At 39.9% G+C, this 25,216-nt stretch overlaps 1 protein-coding gene across 2 annotated transcripts in view; it reads right to left on the bottom strand.

The window, feature by feature from the left end:
* The window catches only part of chchd6a (coiled-coil-helix-coiled-coil-helix domain containing 6a), a 131,504-nt gene that overhangs the window by 70,862 nt on the left and 35,426 nt on the right, over nt 1–25,216 (bottom strand). Inside the window, exons 5-6 of one of the 2 annotated variants that reach the window (XM_038294837.1) lie at nt 19,077–19,100; nt 12,197–12,280 (exon numbers count right to left, since the gene is read on the bottom strand). In XM_038294837.1, the coding sequence (XP_038150765.1) occupies nt 12,197–12,280; nt 19,077–19,100 (108 nt within the window). The remainder of the gene's footprint in view (nt 1–12,196; nt 12,281–19,076; nt 19,101–25,216) is intronic. The other variant, XM_038294838.1, reaches the window with a different exon arrangement.

Raw genomic sequence — 25,216 nt, 5'->3', positions numbered from 1 at the left:
GGAAAATTGGCATAATTGTATACCATGCGCACAGTGTAAATATGGCTATCATATGGCAGTCTTCTGTACAGTGATGTAGGTCATACATTAAAAAATTTTCATAAATTTTTTTTCTCTTAGACATTGGAGAGGTGCATTTAAATGTTATAGAGCTAAACATGTTAAATTGGTGACCTGTTATGTTATTATTATTGTCCTCTTGCTGCATTTATTTTGTCAGGGAATTCTGAAATTATGTAAGACTGTGGAAACCCTGTATAAAATAACTGTATAATGATTCTCTAGAAAAGTCACAATATATTAATAGTATTATCTTGTATAAACATACCGAGACTCTAAAATAAAAGTTATTCATTTGTGACATTGACTTCTGTCTTGTGATTTATCTTAAGTTTTTAACCTGTCAAGTTTTTTTTTTAGATTTTTAACATTACAATTTATATTTTTCCAAGCACACAACAGTTTAAAGCAAAGTTTAGTTTGAAAAGAATGTGCAGGAAGGATTGAAAAGCATGCTAACACGGTAATGTAGGCTTGAGTTCATTATCTGACGCATGCATATACCTGTAAACTTACTGAATTACAAAAAACACATTGGTAGTGTGTTTCTTTCCTAGACGTTATCTTAGAATATGAAAGATGGCAGCAGCCTAGTAGGGCTTTCATTTATCTGCTTCCTAAATGTCTTTCTAGTTAAACTCCAGACTACGACAGTGTTGTGGCTTTTTGACATGATGTAGGGAAAAAAAAGAAAAGACGCTAATAAGTGCAGCATTTTCAAAAGAATAATTACCAGCCAAGACTTTTTAAAAGCTGATTTCAAAGACGAAAAATATTATAAACAAGTGCATGGAGCCAAGAAAAAACAAAGCTGACACGGGGAGTCAAGAAGCTCGTTAGATGGGAAAAGGTGGAAGCAGCTGTACTTTGCATTCATCAGCCATCAATAGCCAAACAGATTTCAGCTTCCCCACTGATTATGATTGCAAGCAGCAATTTTTACCAGCTGTCTACGCATGTTTGCAACCAACTTGCACCTTCAAGAAAACATCACTGAAAAGAAGAACTGGGATCCAACGTTCTTCACCAATCGAACATATTTGTCATTTCTTCTTTTAGTTGATATTAGCTTTAGGATTTTTAAGGCAGAAAATAGAAAATAAAATGTCAAATAAAGCTTTACCTCCTGAGACACCAATTCATTTATTTCCTCTGTAGGGGAGTAGAGGAATAATGATAAGGTTTCTTCATCTATAAGCTTGTGGAATAACATAAAGTTCAATGTTGGACAATATGAGAATGTTCTGATTTGTGCTAAAATCAGAGGAAAAATAACCGATGTAGCAAATGATGCTTTTTGGGTGGATAGAAAAACTCAACATCTTATTTTTCTGCCCTTTCTTTTTTCATCCAGCATTTACTGATGCACACATTCTTTGGTTCCTCAGAAACTGGTGGGTGTGTGGAAGCTTTTAACCCCCACACACCCAGCTTTTCTTAACTTTGACCTGACAGTGGCAGCAGTGTTCACTCAACAACACAAAAAGAGTTTTTCATTTGGACTCTGACCTCAATGTGGGCCAGTATGAGCCCACTGCGAGGAAACCTTCTTATGGTGTTGTTTCCTGTTCAACATGCCAGTTCTGTGTTACTGAATGTCCTGCAGCTGAACATCTGCATGCACCTGCCACATTTCAGCAACCCTATTTAACTATCTAGATAAGAAGTTGGCTCGACGAGATTCAAAATCATCAGGATGATGAAAAAAGGGGCTTTCAATTGCAGATTGCCTCCTCCCATTTTGCATCCTGTTGCTACCCCAGCTAAGCAACAGGCAGACACCTGACCATGCATATGATCTAAAATAATTCATTACATATTATTAAATAAATAAACGGGAAGTGGTGGCCTAGTGGTTAGGGCATAGAGCTTGGAATCCAGAGGTTCTGAGTTCAAGCCTAACTCCCACAGACTGACACTCTGTGTCTCTGAGTATGACTCTTAACCCCTGATTGCTCCCGGGGCGCCCCACCACTGCAGCCCACTGCTCCCCAAGGGGATGTGTTGAATGCAAAGGTTAATTTCTCCAATGTGAGATCAATAAAGTTCTATTATATTATTACAAGACCAGGCCACATTTTTTATAGCAACCTCATAAGCACCACATCGTAGTGCTGACACCTTCAGGACAGTCAGGTGTCTTTGACAGTTTGAACTACGGGAGCTTTTCAGCTGCACTGAGCTGCAGGGTCAATACCCACTGCATACCTGAAATACCCCAGAAGAGGTAGAGTTCTAAATGAAAAGCTTCAACTCAAACACCTAGACCAGGGGTAACTAATTATGAATCAGCAGGGTCCAAATAAAGAAAATCATCAACCAGTAAAGGTCTAGAGACATTTTTTACTCATAATCTGTTACTTCAAAAAGAATCTAACAGTGAAATAAAATGAGGTTTTTGTGTCTCCGTGTTATACATTGAATTTTTGAATAAAAAGAAAAATAATAATAATAAATAAAAAAAAATATAAAAAGGAAATTTAGAAAATTGTTTCCTTTTAAAATTTAAATGTTTTTTGAGGTAGAAAACAACAATCGTTCAGTTTGGTATATAGACAATTTCCTGATTCACATATTTTATAAAACACCTGAACTGACAGTTTGTTGGTTTTTTTTCTTTTCTATGGCTTAATGAGAGCAGTGGGCTTTATGCTGCCCTGCAAGGCTTTAAACCTGGGTTTGAATGGAGACAAAGCCATTATCAAGCACATATCAAGGTGCGCATTTTAAGCCTGAATCTATGTTTATTTTTTATTCTGTTCATGGTGGAGAATCCTGCTTCAGAGCAGCAGGTTGAGCCAAACATACTCAAAAAGTGCAGGGTCATCTTTCACTTTTCTTTCACCAGTTCATCACAGTTCTTCCAGCAGGCCACACTTTCCCTGCACTCTTTTTCTCATCGTCTTCTCCTTCTTTCCAATCGCCCGGCTTGCCTCAGGTTTGCCTGCTGTGTCTAAAAGTAGCAGCAGCAGCAACCCAGACTGACAGCAGCTCATTGGCAAATTTAGATCATGTGCAGCCTGGTCCCTCACGCTCCGGAAGGCTTTACCATATTAACAGGAGAAGCGGTGCAAGTGCCATTTAAAACATTTATAAATGTTTTAAATCAGGTTGGCTCTGGATTAGCCAACAGGTGGTTCCGGGTCCGAACCGCGGTCCGCTAATCCGTGACCTCTGACCTAGACCAATGGTTCTCAAATACGAACTGCCCCGCACATTTTAGGTAACCCCTTACCAGCCTACACCTGACTTATGCTATGTTCACACCGGACGCAGCAGGAGCAGCAAAATCGCGTCTGCTGCTTCATTTTTGCTGCTTGTACCAGTTTAGTTCTGACGTGCAGCTGAAGCAGCTTTGCTGCTCTGGCTGCTCGGTGCAAAAGTGGGTCTGACGCGCGTTGGGCGGAGCTTCTCTATCCTTTCTCTGCCTTGCAGCTATATTTGCTGTGATCAGTGGGAATAAAGTAGTTTTAATGTTTTTAAGTGAGAAAATACACCTGAAAACTTAATCATTGCAGTCAGTTCATCCAGATTACTATCCTGCCTGCCAATGTTTTTTCTGTCGGAGCCGCTCAGACCCCCACATACCAGCGGTGCGCTGTCAGTAGGAATCCCTTCAACAGCAGCCCCTGGCCGGGTCGCCTCCTCGTGGTTCACCGCGGCAGCTGGTAGGTGTTTTTCATCTAAATAATCCAAACTGCAGGCAGCAGGATAATAAAAGGGAACATATTCTGCCGGCAGATTTCTGCATTTTATGTTAATTTATGCGTCAATAAACTGTTTCAGAGTAGTGATCATAGCGCTCTGTATCATCAGCGCTGTGTCTCTCTCCCTGCCAGCTCCCAGATCAGCTTCTCTGATTGGTTGATGCGGCGCGTCGAGCAGCAAAAGTTCAATTTTTCCATCTCGAGCAGCAGCGCATTTGCGCTGCTTCAGCTGCTCAGACGCGCTGCGCCTGCTGCTCAAAACGCGCCGCGGGACCTTTTGCTGCGCCTTGACGCGCGTCAACCATTGACTTTGAATGTAAACTCGCTGCTTCTGTCGCGCCAGCTGCGTCCGGTGTGGACGCAGCATTAAACCAATCAGACATCTGCAGCACTTGATGGGAGCTGATAAATCTATCTATCATTAAAATCAGGTGTGCTGCAACAGAGGGATGTCTAAAACATGCAGAGCAGTGACTTTTGATGAACAGGACGGAAAACCACTGACCTACATCCTACATACTGCTTTTTAAAGAGGAGGCCGCAGAAATCCTTCGGAGGACGTGCAGAAGATTAAAGGGAAAAATATGTATAAACAAAAGTAAGAAAAAAATGTACTTCTCTTTTTTAAGTAAATGAGGAATGCCATTTGAAAATATAACATGGAATAATATGTCATAATGAGATGAAAAATAGGACTTTTACAGAACTGGAAAGCTTTCTAAAAAAGGCTCTCTACCTGTTGTTGATGAGGCAGATACGCTTTCTTCCTTTTGCAATCATTTTTTTGTGGAAAAATTTTACTCAGTGACCTTTAACCCAACTGAGTTTTATTTTTACTTAATTTGTGCCATCATTGTTTTTCTGTTAATTGTGTGCTTAATTGTCTAATTTTATTTTTTTAATTATAATCTTATCATCTTTAATGTTTCAAACTTTGTTTCAGCTATGGCTAGTTTGAAAGCTCTTTAGAAATTGAAGGTGTTTGTGATGCAAGTCTGGCTTTTTAACTTTTAAAGTACTCAGAGCCTCTTTACACTTGGGCAATGAAATGCATATGGCTCACAGACATTAAAGGACAACTCACCCCTAAATGAACTTTCTTCTGCAATCAGTAGGCATAGTGGGACATTTTAGCCACTGTTTGGCGCCATCCTCATGCTTAAAGAGGGTACTGCCTCTGATTTTGAATCAGTATTGCTGTTGGCTCCACCCTCATTGTGACACTACCCAGAAAAACTGACATGAGCTCTGATGCTGTGAGGAACTAAAGTGGTTCCATCTACATGCCTTTGTAGCAACTTGGAACAGGTCTAAATGCAGACTGTAGCTTTATTAGTTTTCTCTGATTTATATATATCCTATCTTAAAAATCTTACACCAACGTAGCACTCTGGGGTAAAGAATGTGGAGGGAAATCTTCTACCTTGTATCCAAAACTACAATCACTATAGTTGTTATTTCCGATAAAGATCGATACATCAGCTGGTTAATATTTTTGACCAATATTTTTTTTGGATCAGTAACGACCTACACAAGCAAATGCCTTATTTATGCAAACTGCTCCCTTCATCCCTTCATCTGTTGCTGACGTTTGCTTTGATTTGTTTAAAATAAAGTCTTTTTCAACTGGGACTTGTGGAAGACTTGTTATTATTCTGTCATTCTTTTAACGTAAATGAAGAAAAAGACATCAAGAATTAGCCCAGAAAGATATAGCAGCACATAGCGGGATCGGCAGATCTCCAATTGCCCTACATCAGTACAACAAAGCTGAGAATGTGCTCGGTTCCCATATGATTAGAAAATAAAACTCTAAATAAGTCGATTCTTTTTCCCATGCATATTTTTTTAACATCATCTGTGGGTTTGCAAAGTGGGTCCCCGGCCATAAATTGATGCGGATTCGTGAGCCATTGCGTTGTAACGTTTAGAAATCCCTGACATAGATGTCACAATTTGACCTTTCCAGTTTTTAAGGAAATTGTAAAGCACAATTCTTGTGCTTTATAATTCTTGCTACCTCATATGTGACACCTACCAACAGATGCAGAGTTGAAGAGTAAAGAGTTTAATTTACTTTGCACCAGTTTTGCCAATTTAGCGCTTCTGTCGCTAAATTTAGCGCCTTTTCAGACCCTTTAGCGCCTTTATAAAAAAAAAAAAAAAAAAAAACGAAAAAAAAAAAAAAAAAAAACATAGTGCCAAATCCAGCAACTTTTTTCTGTTAGTGGAGACTTTGACAAAATAAAAGCACCAAACTCTGTGCTCTCAAGTGAGACGATCTTTCCACTTCCAATCCAGGTTGCAAATGAAATTTGAATGTGATAGGCTGCTGCTAATCCCGCCCCAAATTGCAAAATTGAATCATGAAACTAATTTTTAAATGACACAGTTGTCTCACATAAAATAATTGCATTTTTATTCTACAGCCTCATTCTCTCTAATGGTGCATTTATGTCACCAATTGGTATGTAGTGTGGAACTAAATATCTTAACTGAATTTATTTTTCTTTACTTGTTTCTGCATAAGTCTCTATAAACTGTTAAATCCCCACGTTTCTTCCTTCCAGCTATCCTATCTCTCTGCACTGCTTTGACAGCCAGCCAAAAAAAAATAATAATAATAATAAAAATTAGAGGGATTCAGAATCTCCTGCAGCTGGATGACATGAAGTATGTAAATGAGCGCCTTTTAGGGCAGCCAATAGCGACTTTTCTTACTCTTACCTTAGCAGTCATAATCTTTCCTTCAATAGGTTTGTTTTTATACATACACATACTAAAGGCACAGCATATCATAGCATTACAGTCATAATCTGGGAAGGTGTTTATTATTTTGAGGCGAGTCATACAACTTTACATCAGCATCAGTGCCAAAATGACTTCCATGTTGTTGTTTTTGTCTCTCAGCACCTTCTTCTGAACTCTTCACTCTTTAATAAATGCTGCTGCAGATACTTCAGGGTGGATGTTAACCACTGTTGAGGAATGCACAAGTACTTCCTTAGCCCAGGAAAAAAATAATGAGGCAACAGGAATGTCAGCAGCAACACTGCAATGTTTAGTACCATTAACTTATTATGAAACTCATATCTTCATCTCCAGATGGGTGCAGCCTCGGTGGAAACGTACTAACAAGCTAAACTAATAAGCAGATCTGAAGCCTTCGGTGCAGCATATTGAGCAGATAGCTTTTTACGGGATGAAAGCGTTTAACTTTGACTCGGTGTGCATAGGGCCCAGAGTGAATGCATTTCCATAATAAAGTGCAGCACAGCAGAAAAGTGAAGTTTTAATATGGTACTTTGGGTGGGTGGGAGGGCTTGAGGGTTTGATCGAAACGCCAGAATGTCTCCATCTTGTCGAGATCATACAAACATCTGCAATACGTGGATGTATGTATGCATTCGTATCAGGATGTGTGTGGATGCACATGTAGGGACATGAAATTGTCAAAATATTCACATTTTAAGGGGAAGCTAAGCCCTGAGAGTGTAAATCTTCATTTTAAATGAAGCATGATTTAAGGTTAACATAAGAGGATGTCTGTAGGAACCAAATGGAAGTCACTATGACATCCTCTCAAGTTGGAAGCACAACAATAAGCAGGTGTCTGCACCTTCCCATCCCTGGCCAGGAATTAAAGCAGAGCCACTGCGTTTGATCTGGAATAAAGCAGTGGGTGTGTGTTTAATGTACAGATATTTCCAGTGCTCTTGACAGGAAACAGTGGGACCTGGAAGTGAGAAAAATGTTGACAACCGTCATTACAGCGGATTTTATTTTATTTATTTTCCAATACTGGTGTTTTTATAAGAGGTCCAAAAGATATTTTCCTTTATTAAGTTTTAGAAAGATATTATACTTAAAAGCATTAGTACATTACACCAAATCTGAGTTACTTATTTTAGCATCAACACTTTACATCAGCATCGTGCAAAATGACTTCATGTTGTTGTTTTTGATTCTCAATGCACTTCTTCTGAACTCTGACTTAATAAATGCTGCTGCATACATTCAAGGTGATGGAACATGTTAGAATGCAAGACTTCCTTAGCCAGGAAAAAAGAGCATACAGAATGTCCACAGCAAAACTGCAATGTTTAGTCCATTAACTCTATGAACTCATATTTCATCTCCAGATGGGTGCGCCTCGGTGGAAAGTACTACAGCTAAACTAATAGCGTCTGAACCTTCGGTGCAGATATTGAGCAATGCTGAAATCCTATACACTACTGTTTATGCTCTAAAAACATTCTAAATGACTTCGTTTTGAGTAAATTATGGACGCTACCCACTCAGGACACTTGGAATACATTGGACGAGCAGTATGGAGGAATATTGAGACGTTTTTTGTGGACTTTTATGGACCTTTCTGCCTCGGGCACCATAGACCTCCATTATGTGAATGTCAGCAGACAGCAAGAAGCCTCCCAGATCTCCAGATGCATTTGAGATATCAAAAAAGTACTTTAGATTGTTGTTCAGCATGGGGGTGAGTAGAAAATGAAGGCTAATCATGTTTTGGGTGTACTATTCCTTTAAGAGCCTGCTTTAAAGTAGGGTTCTAATTCCATTTATTTTCTGTAATCTCAAATCTCAAATCAAAACGGCTAGTCAAAATAATAGCAGATTAAGTTATACTCAACACTTAATTGAAAATCTGTGTCAAAATCGGTAGAAAAATTATATTCTCCCCAATTTCCCACACATTTGGCCAAATGTGTTGCAGAAGCACACAGCCCTCCACTTCCACATGGGATCTGAACAGTGTGGACGCCGCCGTTTGCCCAATCCAAGTCCTGCAGATGTGCACCAACCCTACTGCGACCCTAAAAGCATATGCAAGTATAGACAATGGATGGATGGAGTACATGTATTATTTCTTAGTCAATGAATGAAAATTTGTAGTAAAACTTTATTTTATCTTCTTTTTCAGGATGATCCTTAAACCCACAGGCGTAACTTTCTGAAGGACTTGTGTGGACATGTCCCCACCAATAATCTCTGCTTTTTTCCCCTTTCCACTCCTTTACTTTAGCCAAAGGTAACAGAGGTTGGGTCCAGCTATCTGGAGCGTTTTCAGTCCCTTTTTTATTTTCCTCTCTCTCCCTGCTCCCGCGTCCCGCCTCTCCGTGTGACATCATCAGATCCGTCGCTTTGAGGCATCTGATTTGCGGTCACGTTTCACTGCTTAGAGAGTAGCTACATGGAGGACGAGAGACACACAGCAGCTATAAAAGGGAGCTACTTTATATATGTTTAAGTAAAAGTTACGAAACGGGTTGGTTAAAAAAATTTGAGATGCCACCGAAAATCTGTACATTAGACAGCCGGAGCTTTTTCAGCAAAAAATGGCAACAGATTGTAAGTTCATACAAGTTAATAATTTAATGCAAGAGGCTTGAGAAAACATAGTTTGTTTTTCTTTACTATTTAAAAAAAGCTGGGCTTCTCGAAGGATCATGACTCCTAGTTACAGGTTAAAAGACAGAATCAGACTGCAGAGCTTTGACATATCTGGAAAATTTGTTTCTGGTATCATTATATTAGTAAATAGGTTCATAACTCTTTTTAAGCAGAGCACAGAGAGAAGTAGGGAGAGCTGCAGATTTAAAGGTGAAACAGATTTACTGGGATATGCAACATGCAATAAAATATATCTCCAATATTACCAGAAAGTTTATGAGAAAAACAATATGCAATTCTACATTTAAAATGCAGCATATACATATTTTTTCTGGATACTGAAATTGTACATACCGTATTTTCACGACAATAAGGCGCATATAAACGTCTTTTTTTCCCCTCATAATGTGCGGTGCGCCCTATGGTGCGGTGCGCCCTATGTGTGTTGTTACTGCGACTTTTGAGACCACCTCATTGAGGAGATGATGAAAGAGTGGCTGAATGTAAGGAGACCAGGTGTTTTTTTCCACTCATCACCATCTCTGTTAATCTGTGACTCCATGCATGCCCATCTCACAGCTGATGTAAAAACATGGTGAAAAAAATTGACGCTGTGCTCGCCGTTATCCCGGGGGGTCTGACAAAGGAACTTCAACTGCTCCAAATCGGTGTGAACCGGCCATTCAAAGTAAGGCTAAGAGCGGCGTGGGAGCAATGGATGACAGACGGAGACCACAGTTTCACGAAAAGTGGAAGGCAGCGCCGGGCAAGTTACGCCACAGTTTGCGGATGGATTGTAGATGCTTGGACTAACGTGTCTGCTGGAACTGTTGTTCGAGCTTTCGCAAAAGCCGGCATCATTGCCGAGGAGCCGCACGGCACGGAAAGTGACTCTGACAGCGAAGAAGGGGAAATTGGCATGTCTGATTTAGCGCAGCTGTTTAATTCAGAAACAGAGGATGATGACTTTGATGGGTTTGATTAATACTTTGTAATAAATACATGCATAAAGCACAAACATACTCAGTTTTGCTCCCGCTCTATTTTTAAATACGCAGTAGAGTTATTTAAACGTAGAAGAGGACATATACCTGTATAAAAAAAACGCGCCCTATAGTCCGGTGCGCCTTATGTGTGTGTTAAATACAGAAATGTCACACATAACGGAGACTGCGCCTTTTAGTACGGTGCACCTTATGGTGGTAAAAATACGGTACTAGGGATGCATGATATAACGATTTTTGCATCGGAATCGGCTGTTATTCGTTATTTTTTTGATACATTAATGCTTTTGGGACTTAAATATATATATATTGCACTAAAATGCATCTCTCCATCTATAAATATCGGTGTATTATGGTTCTCTTGTGTTCTCAACAATAGGAAACAATTCAATAAATGTATGTTTGAGCTCTTTTTTGGAAAATACAAAATCCTACTGAAAGCGTTCGGGTCGAGTAACTGTAGGTCCATCAGCCCCCACCTTTAAAGTGTCCCCACCAACTTTCAACACAAAGTTACACCCTTGCTGAAAACTATTAAAGAAGGGTTAATAGTAAAAGCGATCTCTGGTGGCGTTATCAGATTGTACGTCTTTAATAACCAGCTCAAACATTTTCACTAAAGTGAGAATAACTTTACAGTGAGGTTCCCAGTACTGGTAGGAACAAAGATGATTCTGAGCTGAGGAACCCAGGACTGCTGGCATTCTGCAAACAAACTGTGCTCTCACACTGATACATGAATCTGCCTATACTGTACATGTGCACCTGAGTACACAGTGTTCATGCAAACAATATCTCACTCTATCTTAACACATACACACATGCAATCACACACACAGGTCTGTCTGCAAACATCCTAAGCTCGATAGCAAACACAGCTTGTGCCACCCGTATGCCAGCCTGCCAGGCATCGAGTCACTCTTCCAACCCAACCTGTTACTAATGACAGGAACACAAATAGTCACCGGTAGAACATCAAGACTTGGACTATTAAGGGAAAATGAGAACAGCTCCTCAGGATATAAAATAAGACAAAAAGAGGGAGTTGGCTAAGTTAGCTAAGATGCTAAAATTAAAGAGCTGGACTGGAAAAGAGGAATCAATTATTCTGCTGAATGCTAGCGGCTAGCTGACTGGAGCATGGATCCTACACTCCAGTGCTGCACCATGCTGTTCCATCCACCCCCTCTCTTCCCATTCGTGCAGGAGAGGCTTGAATTAACCATAGTAAACAGAACACAATACTTAGTTTTTTTCACATAATGTCCTTTAAAGGTCTTCTCTATTTGAGAAATGGAAGACAGCTTCCCCCAGAGAGCATCTTGTAAAGGTTCTCTGCATGGCGCCTGGTGAGACTGAGACTTGACTTGAAACCGAACCTTTTCTACCCGGCAAATGTCAAATGGAAGATGAAAGGAAAAGGAAGGTCTTGTAAAGGCTCTCCGGAGATACTCCGACTGGCTTCAATCTTTGCCGCCTGTTGAATCACACTGGAGAGGCCTAAGGGAGTCCTTTCATTTGTGCAATGTTTAGGTGCAAACCTAACATGATAAACAAACTTGTTACATTTACTTTACATAGTTTTGCCAATTTTAAAATGGGGTTTTAGACTATCTATTGTATGTCTTTACTTTCCTTACAGTACAGATATCATTGCTTGTGCGGTTAATAGGTTAAACCCAGGGAGGGTGCAACAAGCAAACATTTGTTTCGTCATAGATGTTGCAGAGAAAATGTATACAAACATTTTAAAACTATTATACATGCCTATTTATTTTAGCTTTGAAATTTTCAGTAAAAGTCTATCTGGCCCTGAGTTTGTGTGACTATATTTGATCACGAATGTGTTTGAATTTGCATGTGTGAAACAGCTACTTTCGTCCAGATTTCCTAGGACGAGTGTGAGCCTCGGTATTCTGCTCCTCAGCACAGCGGGTCTATGAAAGCTATGAATGAGGTGGGTTTTTGCAGGTCTGTGAACATGTGTAAGCATGGGGAGTAGCATGAATGTTGTACCCTCTGCTCCAGCTGAGCCAGCTGCTCCCTGTAGAAGGCTTCCAGTGCTTTCAGCTGCGAGTCTTTCTTCTGGAGCTGCTGCGCCTGCAAGCAGACACACAAAGACAGGGCGGTTACTTGAAAAGGTATTTTAAAAGGTCATGAGGTTAACCTTTTTTCATTACAAATAAAACACATTTTCAAGCAGTTTTACATACACATGTTAAACCAAACTGATTTCAGGTTTGTATTCCTTATCTCTAGATTATTTCTTTCTGTTCTGACTCTTGAAGGAGGCGGTTGCATTTTCCTGCTGCTCTGCAACTCCCTGCACTTTCCCTGCTTTGCTGTGTTTTGTTTTTTCTGACCCCTCTCTTCATATCACCCAAATTCAAACAATGGATCTGGTCAGCTGGTATCTCAATGAATTTTATCAAATTTGATCATCTGGAAGACAGGGAAAAAGGCACCCTTCCTGTCCTGCCCGGACATACTTTGCGGGATACACCCTGGACTCCTGAAAGGCTTGGAGGATGGTGTGTTTTACAACGTTGTCGGTCGAGGATGTTGAGGATGCATGGATTTTCGGATTTACGATACTCGGATTTCTCCTGTTTGGATTTGGCGGACACCGGATGTATCTACAACTACAGAGGATGTCAGCGGGAATTTGGGCATTAATCAGGGTGCCGGCAGCGGTTGACGTTCTCACAAAGGCTGTGAACGAGCAGGACCACGAGCTGAGCCGTATGCTAGGTGCCATTGAATGCAGGCTGGCTGCGGTGGTTCATTTCAAAGGTGAGATTGGATAATATCTTGGATGTGCGTGCTAACTTCAAGGCGGAAAAACCCAACAAATTCAGAATACTGGATTCGCCATGTGGAGCCAGCAAGAAAAGACTCGAAGGCTAATAGAAAATTCCTGTGTAGCCTGCTCTCAAAACATAAAGTGTTATTTTAGATTCGGCCTCCCATTTATCCAACCTCCACTGGATGTTATAGCGGAAAGGCCCAGAACTGCCGTCTCCCCCAATCTACCCTACCCGCGAACATCTGTGGATGCGTCCAGAACTGCAGCACCGATTGGTAAACTTCCGTCTTATTAAGGACAATGGCATGTGGAGACAGCATTCGTAGACAAATTGAACACATTCATCATACATACGAGGGATGGAACGGTTTATGAAAACCGCCCGAACCGTTCGGTTCGATTCGGGTGTGTTGCGTTTGGTTCATGCACTGCTCTTTTTTCTCATAGGCGAAGCGTGTACACTCCAGAGCAGAAGGTGGCGGTACTGCGACCAAAGCCAACCACCAGTAGTAAGCAAGAAGAAGAAGAAGCGAAGCAGCGTAGCCGTAGTGTAGCAGAAAAAAATAAGTTGTTGTGGAGAATTGTGTGGGTATGGCGAGTGGGAAAGAACAGGAGTTGGAAGACGCGCCAGCAGCACTTTATAGGTCTGCTGTATGGGACCGCTTTGCATTTAGAGTGACCTACGATGACGGCGGAAAGAAAGTTGTGGATAAAAACAGTGTGCAAGCATTGTGCAACACGTTTTGTTTATGCTAACAGCAACACGACCAACATGTCATGCTAACCCCGAAATCCCAAATACTCTGTCAGTGCTCCGCTGCGCTCCAGACCGCCTGCTCAAAGCAAAGCCTACAGCCTCCACTGTGGCTCCCGTCCGCTCCGCTCTGAGTTCCTTGGAGATCGTAGAGAGCATGCGCGAAATTATTAAATTCAAAGCAGGAAAACATGCGAAAGTGATCCAGGGTTTCCAAGGATCATTAAAAATAATTACAATTCATGAATTTTGATGGATTTTTTCATTAATTTCATAAATTTTTATGGGATTTCGGAGTAACAATCAACATATACCGAACCGAACCAAAAACCGTGACCACGGAACCGTGAACCAAACCGTGGATTTTGTGAACCGTTTCACCCCTAATACATACACAACTGATTCTCAGAAATGTTGGATTGACTTTCATGTGGCTACACTCTCCAATGTTTTCCTTCAGCTGAAATGTTTGTCTTGCGTTACATGTGCTTTTTCTCCGCTGAGGTGATTTTTTTTCTTATCTTGAACTGTATCCCATCAAGGATAAAGTATTAAATATGCTAAGGGAACCGCCTCATGGTGGGGTCCTTGGCAGCCGTAGGAATGCGCCAACGGCAGTGTTCGGCAGCACACTTGGCCTCAGTCAATCGTTCCCCCCTGCCAGCCCCAACAGTTTGTACTGAAACTGAAATCTCAATTACAATGCAAACTGTTGTTGACAATAAAGAAATTGATTGATTGATTTAACATTATTTTCATAAAGGGATTTAAATAAAGGGATTTAAGATTCAACACATTCTGGCTTGAAACAAGGAACACCAGTAGAAAATAACGCAGAATTCATTCACTTCTTTCAGTAAGTTTATTGGTCACATATTTTCAATCTTTCATCTGTTATAACACCCAGGAACCAAAAGGTCTGATTCCAAGCACTATGAGATGGTTCCCAGAGCCTTTTAAAGAACAGCAGGCCAACCACATCTGGACCAAAAGTTTAGATTTGACACATTAAACCTCTATTTCAAACCAAACCCATTGGGAGCTTTTGGTTTAAAACCTTTCAGCATGTCAGCAAATGTGTCATCTTATCTAAGCACCAGTTTAGGTCACATGATAATAAGACATTTTTCTACCACCACTTCACAATTAGTTGTTTGTATGCAGAAAGCATGCAGTGGTTGTTCAATCGTATCAGAATTGGCACCAAGCATGCAGTTCTCCAACACTGAGATTTGGAGATTATTTTCACCTCCTTTTTTGTTCTTCTCAATATGGAACGGCTGCATAGAGGCTGGTGGGGTCATGTGCCAAAAGCTACTTGGGCACTGACATCTCTAGGACTAAAGAGAGTATTTTTCGCATCAAGAGGTAGAGGTAAATTACAGCTATTATTGGGTACTGTGTGGAAAAAGATAAGCAGCTTTAGGCTCTTGGGTGTGCAAGGATGCAGACTTCCTGTAGGGCTCTAACACCACAGCAATTCTAAAGAGGCCCCAGCAGCTTAGGATTCCTCCGGATTCTCAAAAGGCTGTCTTCTACCTCAGGGAGAATTCATAGTTTGCTGACGGACTGTAGAGCTGTAAGTTTTCCAAGGTACATCATGGCAGAGTTCTGCACTGGTCGGATTTTTCAAAACTACATCCACATGAACCCGTAGATTTAGGAACCGAGACCCAACCCGTTACCAGCATTTATACCCATTTATAACCCAGCCAGGACAGCACAGATTTTTAAATAATAGTGCGACCCGAAGCATGATCACAAAGTGTGCACAAAGTCATGTGTAAGGCAGTAAAGAAAATTGCCTCATACTCGCATCTAGTGCACGCTGTGCTCACAGATTAACAGCTGTAAACTGGCCGATGCTTAAAAAAGGTATTGTTTTTTGGATATTCTTGAGTCAATTTATTTTTTAAGATGTAGAGTTTAATTAATAAGAAAAAATAAATGTTTCATTCATGCTGTAACCATGATACCAGCATTCTGTTAATTTAAACCCGTACACAAACCTATTAAATAATATGTGTTTTTTTTCTACCCATAGAGGTAATTTTATACTGGTACCCGACCTGGTGAAGGACTCTGCATTACGGAACAAGAAGGTTCTTAATGAGACCTAAAACACACAAGTGTAGCTTTCATTTTTCTAATGTATGGGTGGGCTGTACTTATTCTGCCTGTAGTTTTGTAGTTTTTAGTTACATCCTTTCTCTGTGTGGCTTAAATAGTCTATTTTGTTGCAGTACAACACTTTACAGGTTGGCACAAACTCTCTTATCCTGGGGTTTATCTTCCCAATAAGGCACACACATTAAACGCTGCCCTCTTCAAATCATTAAATGTGAGACTGCACTACTCCAGTAAAACATATACTTTACCAGTGATGGGACTAACTGCGTTGAAAGTAACGGCATTACTAACGCCGTTACCTTGTTTTAGTAACGAGTAATCTAACTTATTACTTTGACTGTAATTATAACGCTGTTACCATTGCAGACACCTTGTTACTGCGCGTTACTCAGGTCGCACAATGAACCTTTTTTCATGATAGGACTCGTGCGCAGCTGCGTGAAGCTGACACCCCACCCACGTCAAAAAACTCTGCAAATAGACTGAATGGTTAGTGCAACGTTAGTGTAGATTTGTGCAGAAAAAAATATTGTTTGTGCTACTTTTGTTTAAGAGATATTAAAGATTATTTTTTAGGTCATCCAGAGGTGCGCGCCTTGTCATGAGAGAGGGGAGGATGAGAAAGGCTGATGTATAGTGAGATTCCGTCTGTCAGTTGGGTAGGTGGGTGTTTCTGCTGGTGGGTGTTAACGTACAGCACACAGAGATGGAGAGTGAGGATGACTTCAGCAGCAAAACAGCGTTTTCCTGATGGAAATACCAGTGTTACGTCGAGCTGCGTTTCTCCATCACATACGGTTTCCTCTGCATCTCCGCACAGCGCAGGCGGCACGAGTCACCGCGCAAGCGACAGGAAACGTACATGCTCGCTAAAGGCGCGCAACAGTCGCCCTGTGCTCGCACCACAGGAGAACTATGGAGAGCGTGAACGATCAAACGAAAGGGAGAAATCTGGATGGATGGATGGATGGATGGATGGATGCTCTGTCTTTTCAACCTACTGTATTTATTATTTTAAACATTATTTGATGGCCTTTGTGGCAGGGATGGAGATCCATATTTTATGTCACACACAGAGTATAGATCTAGATAGATAGATGATAGATAGATGTTGCAGTATCTATAACAACCCAAACACACAGGATTTCAGAATTAGACATCCCCAGTTATTAATTTCACCAGATCTGAATGCCCTGTTAAAAAACTTCACATGGCGTTCCCCCCTGATGTCATTTACGTTGAGTTGCAATAAATGCAAAACTCTCTGCAGGTTCTTGTCTTTGTCGTCCGCTCTATTCAGCTGGCTTTGAAAACACACCGCGAGAAGGTGGGGGCTGGGTGGTGAGGGTTACGGGGGGCGAGAAACGCAAAAGTAACGCAATAGTTACTTTTACTAGTAACTATTTACTTTTATGTTGGAGTAACTCAGTTAGTAACTCAGTTACTTTTTGGGAGAAGTAACTAGTAACTATAACTAATTACTTTTTCAAAGTAACGTGCCCAACACTGTACTTTACTGATTAGTACCGTAAACTTGGATAGAAGTAGTCAATCGAAAAACTGGTCAGTTCAAACTGTCAGTGGACAAAACATTGTTAAAATGTGAAGATGGCATCAGTTTTGCACGTTACGTGGAGCCGAATTTAAATGTAATCTGTATAACTTCTGCATATCTTTTAAGTAACACTCTTTGGCTGATCATTGGGGATCCTAAGGTGTTTCCAGGCCAGATGCATTTACAGGACTTTTGGATCTTTTCCTCTCTTTTATCAAATGGCTGAAAAACCTTCAAACCGTTTTAACCAGGAGTAATTCTGTTCAGATTCCCGAAACACCTCATTGGACTCAATTCATTGCAATGAAGCAGCGGTTTGTACGTCAAGCTACTCCAAGACCATGGAGCCCTTGAACTACATATAACTTGGCAGCAAAGTGGAATATTCTAAGTAAAAAGTATACTGATTGTTATGGACAAAATTCAATATATTCGGGGGTTTTTTCCCAGCAATATTAAAGAGAATAAAGCTAGGAGATAGAAGGTATTGGATGAGAGGTAAGAAATTCAGACAAATAAAAAGTGTTGATAAGAAATCAACGTACTTTAAGGAAAACACTGATGTAGAATTAATTTCATAAACCATAGTTTTTTTTAAAGATTTTTATCTTTCCAGCAGTTTCAACATTAAGTCATTGATTGCATGTTGTTAGATATGAGAGGAAAATGCTTGCAACATTCATAGCTGAGCCTTAAACATGAAATTATGTGATTTAAATACCAATATGGTCTGCAGCATGGTAGATCTTTATGTATACCAGAGGATTACCACTGGATTAAAAGAGTTCATTTTGTCTGCTTCCATCTCGCCCCTGGTCTGAAAATATTGCATCAAAGTGACCAAATCCGGTTATTTACTTTAAATGCCAGAATTTAATTTCCATCCAGTATTCCGTTTAATTTGAGTCTTCAAGGGATGATGATACACGGTCATTGCATTCTCAGATGCTGGATTCTGCAGCACGCTGGAAAGTGCAGGCACTACAAAGAGAGAAACGCTGTAACCTTCAAATCAAATGTTTGCTTTTCCCCTCCATCTCTATTTGTCAGAGCACCTCTACCCGTCTATTTCATGTGCCTTTGTTGGTGGAGGCGCAGTAGAATTACCCTGTTGCACTGAAGAGAAACACATAGATCCATAAAAGGAAGCGCATGCAGGACGGAGACAGGACCCTGATAAACACCTTAACATGCATGTCCAATGGTTTCATCATGAAGATGGGTCGTTAAATCTTAAGCATATGAATTGTAGAGCAACTTGGAGATGCTGCAAAAATACATTAAAATGAAGCAAGGTCAAACACAATGAGTATGAAATGATTGAAATGATGAAAGAAAAAAGAAAATGAAAAAAAAAGAAGCAAAGAGGGGCTTAATTTGCTTTCAATTTGATCTGATCTGTCATTAAATGAATTCTGCAGCAAGGAGCTGCAAATTACAGATGTTTTACACTCCCAGCTGTTGGGAATTTCATTTCAACTAAAATCATTAACAATTACCCCAATCAGCATATTATGGAAATCAGTTTGATTCCCTTTTCCTCATTAAGCCCCTTAGATCTTTAAAAGGACGATGAGAACCAATAGAAGGGTCAGGTGGAGATGAAAAGGCCCAACAAGCAGGACTGTTTGAAGGTTGAAATACGGCTTACCGTCGCTTCTATCTCATCGGCAGACTACAGAGGTCGGAAGAGTAGCAGAGAAACAGCAAAACAAAGAACATTAATATACTATTCAACTCTATGATCTGGGAAAATATTCCAGACAACAATGCCGGGTATTTGGTTATCTTCTAACATGTTCAACAGACCGTGGTTGCAATGATGAAAATACAGGAGTTTCTGTGAAGAAATATTTTAATAGAAGGTAAATCAATCATGCCTGGCAGCAAGAACTGGCATGAAGCATTTCCAATAGCAGACAGTCTTTTATATTCTGGTAAAGGAATGATAGCCCACCTTTCTGTCAGGAATCATTTTAAATCGGCTGCAGTGATGGATTTTAAGGGAGAGTTGGGTTGTTTAAAGTTGAAAACTGACTAGTTTATTTTATTTTCTCAGCTTTTAGGACGTGTATTTGCCGGTGTGCTTTGGATCATTGTCTAACGACATAACGCCACAAACTGATGTACTTTCACGTTCATTTAGAATTTGTGGTTTTATCATGTCTGCAGAATCATCCAGGAAGCCCAACATTTTTCACCATAGTAAAACTTTATACTGGATGGGACAGAATGAAAATTTGTTCCACTGTTGTCTCATTAGAGCAAAGATTTCAAAGTCTTGTGGTTAATTAAGATGGGGTTTCATTTGTTCATAAAAATAGGTTTTTTATCAGAACTCTTGCCTTAATCTGCTTTAATGATGACAATTTTTGGCCATTCTTTCTCTGTTGTTGAACCATGAACTCTGATATTAACTGACCCAACAAAGCTTGTAGTGCTTTAGGGCAGCGGTCCCCAACCACCGGGCCGCGGACCGGTACCGGTCATTTGGTACCTGGCTGCACAGAAAATATATATATATAATTTATCGACGATCAGAGTCTGAGTGATGTTTTATTGTAAAAAATATTTTAAAAAATGGGGTACTCTCTCCAAATTACCTGAATTAACCTGTGCCTCTTGACACAGGTTTTTATGCTGTTTTTATTTGATTTTATGCCAGCCATATTATTTTATTTGATCGTATTTACCCCCTTCACTTTAAATACCAGTCTGTGAAAACATTGTCTGACATATAACTGGTTGGGGACCGCTGCTTTAGGGGAAAATAATAGTTCCATTTGTGATCAACTATGAGTTGTCAATGAGCTCTTAGTATATTTGGCTTGTCAGCCAGTCCTGGGAAGGTTCACTGTTTAATGTTTTCTTCATTTATTAATTATGGCTCCCATCCTCTTAAACCAAAGAACAAAAGGCTTGGAAATATATTTTAACTCGTTTTAGACTTTAAGGTTGATATGGGATTATTTTCCTAACAGTTTCACAATATCTTAGACCTGGGAAGAACATGCTGTGTTTTTAGATTGCAGAAACCTACTCTCAAATATAGATAATGAACTTGAACCAAACAAATGGGCTCAAAGACGGTAAACTCGGGATCTGATAAGTGGGGCATTTATGCTTTATTTTCACAAGTATTTAAGTTATTTTATTTAAAAGGGAAAACAAAACGAAATAGATTTTTTTTTTCATATTACTTTATTTAGCTTTTAAATGATCCCAGCAGACACCGAGTCTGGAGAAATCAAATCTAACCTCAGCATTCTAGTTGCTTGAGATATAACAGGGGAGTCTAATCCATTTCTAGATTAATGTTTGAATAATTAGGGGAAACATAATGATTGTGTGCAGGATATTAGAGGTGGTTAGGTTATCTTTATGTATCGAAAAAAGCTCAGCTATGATTCAACAAATCCCATCTTGAGGCCCTGGCAGCATTCAGATTTCACATCCTTCTTCCCATTTTCAAACACACTCAAAGTATGTGACAAAATGCATCGTCTTACGAAGAAGTATCATTTGGTTCTTACCCTACACTGGAAAATTATTTAGAAATAAGTAAAAATGCGCTGGGGCGGTTCGCAGCCGAGTGTGAAGCGGCCGGGATGAGAATCAGCTCCTCCAAATCCGAGGCCATGGTTCTCGACCGGAAAAAGGTGGCTTGTCCCCTTCAGGTTGGAGGAGAGTCCCTGCCTCAAGTGGAGGAGTTCAAGTATCTTGGGGTCCTGTTCACGAGTGAGGGAAGAATGGAGTGGGAGATCGATAGACGGATCGGTGCGGCTGCTGCAATAATGCGGACGCTGCACCGGTCTGTCGTGGTGAAGAGAGAGCTGAGCGAAAAGGCAAAGCTCTCAATTTACCGGTCGGTCTACGTTCCTACCCTCACCTATGGTCATGAAATTTGGATCATGACCGAAAGAACGAGATCCCGGATACAAGCGGCTGAAATGAGCTTCCTCCGCAGGGTGGCTGGGCTCTCCCTTAGAGATATGGTGAGGAGCTCAGTCATTCGGGAGAGGCTCAGTGTAGAGCCGGTTCTCCTCCACATCGAGAGGAGTCAGTTGAGGTGGCTCGGACATCTTCTTCGGATGCCCCCTGGACGCCTCCCTCGGGAGGTGTTCCAGGCACGTCCCACTGGGAGGAGGCCCAGGGGACGGCCCAGGACACGCTGGAGAGACTACGTCTCTCGGCTGGCCTGGGAGCGCCTAGGGCTTCCCCCAGCAGAGCTGGAAGAGGTGTCTGCGGAGAGGGAAGTCTGGGAGTCTCTGCTTAGTCTGCTGCCCCCGCGACACGGTTCCGGATAAAGCGGGAGACGACGAGTACGAGTACGAGTAAAAATGTCTTAAATTAAGTGCATTTACCCTTGATTTGAGTCAGTAAATTAGATATTTTGCCAATAGAATAAGTATTTTTACTCTTAAAATAAGATAATTCGATAATATGCACCTGAAATATAACAATGCAATAATCTTTTCTTATTTTAATCTAAATTGTCTTGTTCCATTGGCAAAATGTCTCTTTCATCTCCTCAAGTCGAGAACAAACTGACTTATTTTAAGTAAAAATTACATATTTTAATTTGGATTTCTTCCAGTTTTAGAATTGCTAAAAATTCCTCCTTTTTTCATTAACTGTTATTCCTGTTCTGATGACGATTGTTACAGCATCTATCGCTCACTTCTTGTTTCTGCTCTAGTCTTGCTTGGTGCTGTCGTACTTGCCTGGTTAAGTGTGCTGGAAAATGTGATATTTACTAAATAAAATATAGGAGTCTTTCGGGTTTTTTTTCCCTTTGTCACAACAACAAGATAACAAAGCAGTCATTTCCCCCGAAATCAAAGTGCTTATCAAACATGAGGGCTTCGTCAAAATTCTCATCTGCTGCAAATTGAAAAACAGAGGCAAGGATGAAATAAACCGATGCACCAGATTTTGTTTCTTTAACGAACAATTTATCTCAGAGCTTCCAAATAAACCTTATTGTATGTGTGCTGATTATAGAAGAGGCCAATTAAACTGATTACAATGAGGAAATCTATCTGAATTCTTTAATATGGGTAAACAATATCTAAATGGCTGCTTTTGTTACACTGATTAAAATCACTTTTTCACCTAAAATATACAACAAATAATAAAAGATAAAGAAGGTCGTATACATATCACCAAAGTTCCAACAAACAATAATAGTGCTTTCTACTCATACCTCTAAACTTATTTGTTACAACCATAAACTTTATTGCATTTTTGTTACATTATTGTGTGATAAGCCGGGTTGGTTAAATTGGAGGAAATGGAAACGCGATTTTCAAGAGATTTTACCAAAAAAAAAAATATCTAAAAAACCTGGCAAGTATTTAAATTCAACTTACTAACAGAGATACAAATAAATCTACTGTTTTAAGAAAAAAAATATTTGATAACTTCCCCTAAACTCTGTGAGGGCCTCAAAGGTTTATTTGAGAATATCAAAGTGAATAAAGCAGACAGGGATGCACAAGCAGAAGAGTTTAAAGCAGGGTTGTGCTTCAGGAGCATTAATTCATTAATACTCAGAAAGCATTTTAACATTTTCTAACATTGCAACCAAAAACTTAAATGAGTTTCTCAGAATTTATTATGATGATGAACAAAACGCTGAATATGGTCATGTTGGGGACTCCTTCACACATCTGTACATGTCACATTTATCCGTCTTTCTTGTTACTGAGATTATGCAGTAGAAATAATGATCATTGGTAAGAGAAATAAAAAAAAAATGTCTTCTGTAATGGAGCTTCTTTTTAAACTGTCATATCACTTTTAATAAAAGAAAAGAAACAAAGATATACAACGTTCATTGAAGAAAGAAAATTAGGTAATGTGTTGAATTTAATTGAATTACCGTAAAAAAATATTTTATTAATTCCAGAAAAGTATATTTTTCCTGCTGCACCATTTTTTAGTGATATGATACTGGTTTCTGTTTCTCACTGCTAACAAGAATTAAAACTATAGCCTTGACTGAATGCAGCAGTTAAAATGACCCAGAAGTCAGAGCTGGTAGAGTAATGATGAATGCAAAAGCTGCAGGACAACCCATAGCCTCTTCCTGCGTTGAGCGTTCATTTTCCGGGGCAAAAACAAAACAAACAAGGCAACAACTTAAAATCGGTGGTCTTCATAATGACTAGCCGGTCATGTTCAATTCATTAATACTTTATTATCACCTTTTGTTACCTAATAATACAAAGTCAATGTACATGATACAGAAGTTGAAGAATTTATTGATTTTTTGACTGATTAATGCGATTGGCGATCGGCTACCAAATTTCAAGCACTGCCGATTGGTAAGTCTAGTTTATTTATATAGCACCAATTCACAACGAATTTTAAGGCACTTTAAAGTAAAAAATTAAATCAGATTAGTTAAAACCAGTGTTATATAAAGTACTGAAATCTCGGAGTCAAGTAAAAGTATAAGTACCTGTCCAAAATATGACTTTGGTAAAAGTCCAAGTCACTGACTGAAATGTTACTTGAGTAAAAGTCATCAGAAGATCCTGATTAATGTGACCAGCGACTAGTTCATGTCTAACAAACAGAATTGAAAACTGAATAGAAGAAGTTTTTATAAAGTTTTTTTTTTTTTAAACAAGTGGTTTTAACATGCCTGAAAACTCTATATGGAAAACAAAAATTCACCGGATTTCATACAGGAATCATTTGAAGTACCGCAACACAGTAAATCTTGCTTATCTGCTACTCTGAGGAAATTAGTTCTAATCAATATTTAGAGAGCTCTGATGTTACAGCACAGTGGCAATGAAAAGCAGCAGCAACTGCAGTGCTGAACAACTGAGGTAGGGACACTTTACACGCACATTTGTGCACAACGTGCAGATGGAAGCAAGATTCATCATCATTATCAGAGCTGATGAACGCCAAATCAAATCGTCGCCAATCGTCTGTGTTTAATAAACAGAAGCACCACAAAGAGCAAGAGAGTTTCTGCTGTTAGAGGCAGCTGCTGCAACTTAAGGCAGAGGAATAAGTCAAATTGCTTTTTTGTTAATTTAGTATCTGTTTGGTGGGGATTAGGCAGAAAAAGAGCAGATTTAATTAAGGGGAAATACATTAACGACATTCCTTCCTATCTGCATCCTTCTGTGTTGGACCAGTTTTAATTTGCTACCGCAGAAGAAACTGCAAGTGACTCAGATGACTCCTCTGGTGTCCCTTCAGGGACCTGCGAGTCTGCGGTAGATAACAGCCGGCCAGGCGTGACTTCGCACACAACACATCACACCATGTACAAGAGACACTGAAGGACAACCTGAGCTTATAAGCTCAAAGCTGGTCTCACTGTCCATTCAACTGTAGCAACATTTATCATAAACCGACCCTATAATCCAGTCTTCACCCCTTTTACATCTGAACAGCTCACCTATTTTGAAGAGGATTTTAACATTTTTATTTGCTATGGCCCAGCAGAGATTAGCATTCTTATGCCCTATTTTAGAGCATGGACAACACTTAAGTTGACCCGGTTTTGTTTTATGCACATTGAACAAAGAAATCTGACAAATCATGGTAATCCAGAGAAATAATCTTTCAAATATATAAATTATAGCAGCGCTAAAGTAGAACTCCCAATATAAACTAGTTTAAAGATGCTAAACTGAGAATTTTCTTCCCAAGACGAACGTTGACGAATGTTGTTCACAAGTATAGTATTTCTGTACCCTTGAGTTGTCTCTCCAGTGTTGATTGTCCTGCGTCGTGTTCGCCTTAGGCCAGGCACACCCTGTA

The sequence above is a fragment of the Cyprinodon tularosa genome, unplaced genomic scaffold, assembly GCF_016077235.1.
Source record: "Cyprinodon tularosa strain WSP-4 unplaced genomic scaffold, ASM1607723v1 ctg346, whole genome shotgun sequence".
In the NCBI taxonomy this organism is placed as follows: domain Eukaryota; kingdom Metazoa; phylum Chordata; class Actinopteri; order Cyprinodontiformes; family Cyprinodontidae; genus Cyprinodon; species Cyprinodon tularosa.
The sequence above is the reverse complement of the archived record's forward strand: the minus strand, read 5'-3'. Positions and strand labels throughout refer to the sequence as shown.